At 45.2% G+C, this 7,488-nt stretch overlaps 1 protein-coding gene across 1 annotated transcript in view; it reads right to left on the bottom strand.

The window, feature by feature from the left end:
• Positions 1 to 7,488, bottom strand: part of LOC107202758 (exocyst complex component 6B) — a 302,495-nt gene that overhangs the window by 231,175 nt on the left and 63,832 nt on the right. Inside the window, 1 exon segment of the mRNA XM_033513902.1 lies at positions 3,917 to 4,121. Within this exon segment, the coding sequence (XP_033369793.1) occupies positions 3,917 to 4,121 (205 nt within the window).

The raw sequence follows: 7,488 nt of genomic DNA, 5'->3' as shown, positions 1-7,488 counted from the left end.
CAGCCCAGCTGTGCCGCTGCAGATCCCGGTGATTCCCATAAATAATTCCTGCTTTTCCTGCCCCTCTGGAAAGGCAGGGCTGACAGCTCTGCCTGTGCCCAGCCCTGGACCCACGGCTGCCTTTTGGCTGTGATGTTTTTGGCCCCTCACTCATTCCCAGGGGCACATTCCAGCCGGGATAACGGAGAGCAGCCGGATATCAGCCCGTGTTCATGGGATGGAATTCCAGCCTGGAAAACCCCCCAAAGCCCAGCCACACACACAGGGGTTCACAGGGCCCAGCACACACAGCTCTTCCATCAGCTGCAGGCCCCTGGAATTAACAACGGGATTTGGAACGCGACGAATTCCCCTGGAATTTTGGGGATAATGCAACTCAGGTTGGGATAAAACCCAGGAGGGCAGGGAGAGCTCCTCGGAGGGAGTGTGAGGATTCCTTGGCTGTGAGAGCCCGGGAATGCCTCACTGAGCCCATCCCGAATCCCGGGATCCTCGTGAGGAGCACAAAATGAAACGTTCAGCCCTCGTCACATTTGGGATGTTACAAAAACCCATTTCCTCTCCTGCTCCCGCTGGTGAAATCCAACAGTTTGGGAGGAGTTGATGTGATCCTGGTTTCCAGCACGGAGCTGCCGATCGCTGCTCCCGGGCTCCAGGAGCTTCCTGCCAGCTCCGCTCCTTCCCGGAGCTCGGCTCCACATCCCTGCCAGAACATCCAGGGAAAACACCCAGGGACACTGGGGGGACACCCAGCCCCAAGGGACCCCCAAAGCTCCTCCTTCCCATCCCAGGATGAACCTTGCTCCAATTCCAGGATCCAAATCACCTTTTCCAAAGGGAGGTGGCACGCACAGATTCCACCCTGGAGAGAACTCTGCCCCCACAAAGGGCACAGGAAACATCAATCCCACACAACAGCGGGAATTGGGATTTGGAGGAGCTGGAAGATGCAAAATTCCTTTTATCATCCGTAGGAAAATCACACACAAGGGGCTCCAGGAGAGCTGGAGAGGGACTGGGGCCAAGGGCTGCAGGGACAGGAGCCAGGGAATGGCTTCCACTGGGAAAGGGGAGATTGGGCTGGGATCTTGGCAAGGAATTCCTGCCTGGGATTCTGCAATTCCCAGATTTCCCATGGCTGCCCCTGGATCCCTGGGATAACAGGAGCTGTCCCTGCCTGTGCATGGGCTGGGATTTAAGGTCTCTTCCCACCCAAACATTCCATGAATCCATGATCCACATCCAGCCCCCAGCAGCAAACCTGGGCAGCTCCTGGGTTTATCCATCCCTGGATCCCTGGGAATGCCCAAGGCCAGGCTGGATCCTCCTGGGACATTGGGAGCTGTCCCTGCCATGGAATGGAGTGGGATGAGATGAACTTTCAGGTCTCTCCCATCCCAAACCATTCCATGATTCCATGCAAACCACGCAGGAGTTGCTCCCCAGCTCTGTCCCCCCTCAGGATGAAGAACTGACCTCCCCCCGTTATTTCCAGGGAATTTTAGTGTCCCCCATTCCAGGCTGCTCCCACTCACCGCCCCCATCCCTGAATTTGGGCAGGAGCAGCCAATCCCCACCACCCCAGAGCCTGCCCGGGTTCTCCAGCTGGGAATACCGGGAGGAGGAGGAGGAGGAAGGGCTGGAATTGGTGAGGAAACCCCAGGAGAAGCCATGGGATTCCCTGGGAGTGAGAGGTGCAGGAGGAACGGAGCCCCAGGAGCAGGAGGGACGGGAAGGACGGGAAGAGAAGCGCTGTGGGTTGGGAAGGGATGGAAACAAAGGTACAGAAGCTTCTCCAACCAGCAGAGAAAAAAAAGGTGCTGAAAAAACGGGAATTTCTCCAAATTTTTCACCTAAAACCCACAGATGTGGCTGGATGCCCACATCCCTCCTCATCCATCAGCACAGAGCCAGGAGATTGGAATCCTCTCCTGGAATCCTGAACATGGAACTGGAAACCCCCTCACACCTCCAGCCTGTGACGGAGGATTTACCCCTCAAATGGATAAAAATCCTTCAGGGGATAGAAAGAAGCAAATAATTCCAGAAACCGTTCCCTGCATTAAAGACACCACCAAGAAATGGAATTCCTGCTCCTCCCCAGCCACAGGGAGCGAGGAAGGACCTTCCCAAAGCTCTGCCTCCACAGGGAGCTGACGGAGAATTCCTGTAGGGAATTCTGCTGTAGGAATCGCTGCCTCAGGTAAATCCAGCCCCTGGAGCCCTCCCCTGCACATCTGGATGCACATCTGGACCAGGGGGGGTTTCTGCACCTTCAGGAAGTTTCATGTGAATAAAAAGAGTGCTGAACTCTCAGGTGCCCCTCCCCACAGCTCCAATCCACGAGGGAAGGAGGGTTTGCTTTCCCAGGAAACCAGGAAGGAGCTGGGAAGGTGAAAAGGCAATGAACTCCAGGGAATTAAATTAATTCACAAACTCCTCAAGCTGGGCTGTTTCAGAGGAAGGCTGGGGTTTGTAAGACACAAAACTGAATTTGAAATTGAATTCAAAGACACAAAATTGAATTTGAAAGACAAAAACTGAATTTGGCTCTGCCCACAAACCCAACAGCAGAATCCCAGCAGGTCCTGGAGAATTCCAGCATTGCCAGGATCCATCTCCAGCGGGGAAGGATCTCAGTGCCACGGCAGGAACACCTCAGTGGAGAGCGGCTCCAGAGCCCCTCCGAGCTCTGAAATCCCAATATTCAGTGGGAGTGGCAAAGGCAATTCTCGATTCAAGGCACATCCAGGGATGTTCTGTTCATCAGCTCATCCCTCCCAGACACATCCAGCGGGAAAGGGAAAGGCAAGGGAGGCACAAGGCAGGTTTGGGTGGGATTTAAAATCAGTTTAGGAGGTGAAATTAATGGAATTGCAGTGCACAAACTCTAATTCTGTTATCCCAAAACCAAGGATAGAACCCAGTGTCTCCGGGTGTCGCAGCAGCACCAACTCCCTGTGCAGGGAAGTGGAAAACACGAGTGGAAAACGGGAATTTTGGGGAGTTACACCCCCACCTGCACCTCCCAGACTGCCAGGAAACCAAGGAAAAACCCAGCTGGGAGAACCCAACCACACATGGGATCCTCACTTCCCAACAGCCTAAAATCCAGGACAAAACACAGGGAGCAACCAGGGAAGGAACAACCATTCCTCACTCAGCAACCAAACTCCAAACTCAACCCCCTGCCCGGGCTTGGAAAAGCAGAACTTCCAGGGAAAGGAGTTCTCAAATCAGAAAATCAGAAACCAGAAAATCAGAAAATCAGAAAATCAGAAACCAGAAAATCAGAAAATCAGAACCTCTTCCCAAAAAACGGGTGATTCCCATCGAATTCCCATCGAATCCCGCCAAATCCCATTGAATTCCCATTAAATTCCCATTGAATTCCCACCGAATTCCCACCGAATTCCCATCGAATTCCCATTGAATTCCCACCGAATTCTCACCGAATTCCCACTGAATTCCATCGAATTCCCACCGAATTCCCATCGAATTCCCACCGAATTCCCACCGAATCCCATCGAATTCCCATTAAATTCCCATTGAATTCCCACCGAATTCCCACCGAATTCCCATCGAATTCCCATCGAATTCCCATCGAATTCCCATCGAATTCCCATCGAATTCCCATCGAATTCTCACCGAATTCCCACTGAATTCCCACTGAATTCCATCGAATTCCCACCGAATCCCATCGAATTCCCACCGAATTCCCATCGAATTCTCACCAAATTTCCACCGAATTCCCATCGAATTCCCATCGAATTCCCACCGAATTCCATCGAATTTCCACCGATTCCCATCGAATTCCCATCGAATTCCCATCGAATTCTCACCGAATTCCCACTGAATTCCATCGAATTCCCACCGAATTCCCATCGAATTCCCACCGAATCCCGCCAATTCCCACCTGTTTCATGGCGGTCTCTCCGATCTTGTCCGAGTGCTTGCGGATGCTCTCCAGGAAATCCTTGAGGTCGGACATGGAGAGCTCCTTGATCTCCTGGCGCAGGCGGGGGATGTTGTCCAGCATCACCTTGCAGAAGCGGTAGTGGCTCACCTGGGGCAGGAAGGTGTGCTCCAGGTGCTCCAGGGTTTTCAGGGCTGGGTAGTGCCTGCGGGATAGGAAAAGGTTCCAAAATCTAAAATCTTAGAAAATTCAGAGACTTAGAAAGGAAGTTGGGTTTGGAAAGCTTTGGGAAAAGTAGGTCCTGAGAAATGTGAGAAATCTTGCTAAAGATCAGGTGAAACTGTACCTGTGTAATCAATATATGATAAATGATATAATTGTTAGATGTGATTAGATATAATTATTGTTTAAAGAAGATGAGGAACGATGTTAGGGGGCTGGGGTGGGGATCAGGAGAAATCTGTGCTTGGGTAAAAACAATGCTTACAATAGAACAATGTAAGTTTAATCATTAATATGTAATATTATGCATAACGATATATAAACGATATATAACGATATATAACGAGTATAAAATATGTTCAACTGGAAACCAAATGGGGTCAGATTTGGGTCTGTGTACCCCTGACACCCAGAGCTTGTTGCTCTATTAGGAATGGCTGGGAAGAACGACACAGATTCTCATGGAGTCACAACAGGAGAATTTTTCTAGTTTATTACTTCAGATCTCTTTCTAGACCAATATGTACAAAGTACAGAAAGAAAACTCTTATTAGTTAGTAAATTACTACAGTACCATCATTGGTCAGTGGGGTTCACCACCCCCTGACCTTCTCTTGCAAAGAAATCAAGGAACAGAGAAACGACACCTGCTAGGCTGATTTCTGTCTCTGAGGATTGTTTTAAATCCTCCTGAAAACCTCCCAGGCCACTTTCTCAGGCATGGCTGGGAAACTCTGCAGCCTGTAATTTCTACAGGCACTCTGTTTCAGAGTTAGCATCCACAGAAAACAGCCTTGCAGGTGCTGTTTGTCTGTCCCTTCTTTTCTTTGCAGGAGAAACTCAGGGGGTGTGCAATTTTTCATGTAATTTCTCTCTCTTTGCCTCCTTTGGGCTGAATTTTTTGTAGATACAACTTTTCCCTACGTTTTCAGCCTCCTTTGGGCTGAATTCCTCTGGGATCCTCCCTGGTGGGGAGTCCCACGTATCTCAGTCCTTAATATTCAAAGAAAACTCCTGAGCTCGTTAGAATCTTGTTTCTCATGTTTATTAACAGGTGATCACAAAACTTTACAGGATTTTCTAGACTGGCTCCACAAGGTTAATCTTTGCAATCTGGTACTTTTCTTTCTTCTGATGGTACAAACAAGGCCTTGTGGCTCACTTTGTGTCTGATGCACAAAATGGCCCCGAACTACGCAGTTCTTTTATCTTTATACCTATTTTTACCCAATTAACAATAGACACGTTAATTATTTTTCTTAATGACCCAAAGACCCATCACCTCTGTGCTGCACTGTGACATTCTCTGTCCAATCACTCACTGTCACCCAAAATCCTCCAGGAGAAGAACATGAAGGGGAAAGAAGAAGGGACAAGAGACAACACCCTAAATCCTTCACCTTGTCTCCTGTTCTCTAAATTAACTTTTTCACCCAGTGATTTAAAAAACTTTCTAATTTACACACACTTCCAGCTTTTTCTATCTAACTTTAACATTTGTTTTCATGTTTCACCGTGAAAACACACTCATGAATTTCATGTTATATGAAATTCAGTGTTTTTCTAGATCTTGTAATTAAATATCAGAAACAAGGGCACACACTCTGGATTCCAGACTCCAACACCCCACTGACCAATGATGGTGATGTCGTGATTTACTAACCAATAAGAGTTTCCTTTCTGTACTTTTCATGTATCAGTCTATAAAAAAAACCTGAAGTAATAAACTCAGAGAAATTCTCCTGATTGACTCCTGAGTCTGTGTCGTTCTTCTTGCTGTTCCTAATAGAGCGACAGCAGGCCCTGAGAAATGTTAGACCTTGTGTTTGCTAAAGATCTAACTGCACCTGTGTAGTCAGTATATGGTAAATGTTATAATTATTAATTATTGTTAATTATTATATATAATTAATATATAATAATTATATATTATAGAATTATTATTAATTATACATAATTATTATGTATAATTAATATTAATTATTATACATAAATATACATATTATTATGTATAATTGTTATTATACATAATAATATACATAAATATACATATTATTATACATAAATATACATATTATTATTATGTATAATTGTTAGATGTGATTAGATATAATTATTGTTTAAAGAATCATGAGGAACAATGTTAGGGGTTTGGGGGGATCACGAGAAATCCATGCTTGGGTAAAAACAATGCTTACAATAGAATAATGTAAGTTTAATAATTAATATGTAAGTTATATAAGGATAAAGTATAAAATATGTTCAGCTTGAAACCAAATTGGGTCAGATTTGGGCAGAGCTCTTGACTAAAGCACCTCCATGAAATGATTCTGTGACTCTGTGTGTTGCTGAGCGCTGGCAGCGGGAGCGCAGCGGCGATCCCGGGACGCGGATTGACCGGGAACGCCGAGAGCGCCTCCCAGCCTGCCCCATCAAATCTCATCCAGGGAAAACTCCTGAGGAAATCCCAGAGCTGGGAATGTCCCCTGAATCCCACAGAGTGATGAGCAGTGCCTGAGTCGTTAGCTAATTAATTCATTAACAGCCACAGACTCTGCAAGGGCCCTGGAGGAGCAAGCTCAGCTCCCTTTCCCTGTGGATTCCAGGATCCAATCCCATTTTCCCATTTTCCCTCTCCCAAACCCCAAGCAATTCCCACCCATTTAAAAACTGGATCCAAATCCCAGCAGATCCATTTCGTTCCAAGCTCCTCCATGTCGGAACAACTCCCTTTCCCCATCCTAAAATCAATATTTTGTACATTTTGTACATTTAAGAATGCATGGATAAAAATCCCTGCTCATCTTCAGCCGTGCCTGATCCAACCTGATCCTCCTTTCCTGCATAAAAGCAAATTTCAGAGGCCAAATGGGAAATGGAGCTTGGAATTTTGTTTCTCCCAAATGCCCTCCCACCTTTTCCCTGTGGGAAGTCGGGATCCACAGGATTTGCTGGAATATGGAACCACCTAAAATTCAAGCACAGCTCTGGTCAAGAGGAAAAAATAATTAAAAATGAACCACCCAGGAAGCATTAAGAGGGTTTAATAACATAATAAAAATATATATAATAAATAGGGTTTGTTGTTATTACTATTATTATTATTATTATTATTGTTATTACTATTATTATTATTTTATATATTATGTTATATAATATTATGTTATATAATATTATGTTATATAATATTATGTTATATAATATTATGTTATATTATGCTATATTATATTATGCTATATTATATTATATATATTATATTATATTGTATTATATTATAATATATTATAATATATTATAATATATTATATTATATTATATTATATTATATTATATTATATTATATTATATTA

The sequence above is a fragment of the Parus major genome, chromosome 4 (genome assembly GCF_001522545.3).
Source record: "Parus major isolate Abel chromosome 4, Parus_major1.1, whole genome shotgun sequence".
NCBI classification, from domain to species: Eukaryota; Metazoa; Chordata; class Aves; order Passeriformes; family Paridae; genus Parus; species Parus major.
The sequence above is the reverse complement of the archived record's forward strand: the minus strand, read 5'-3'. Positions and strand labels throughout refer to the sequence as shown.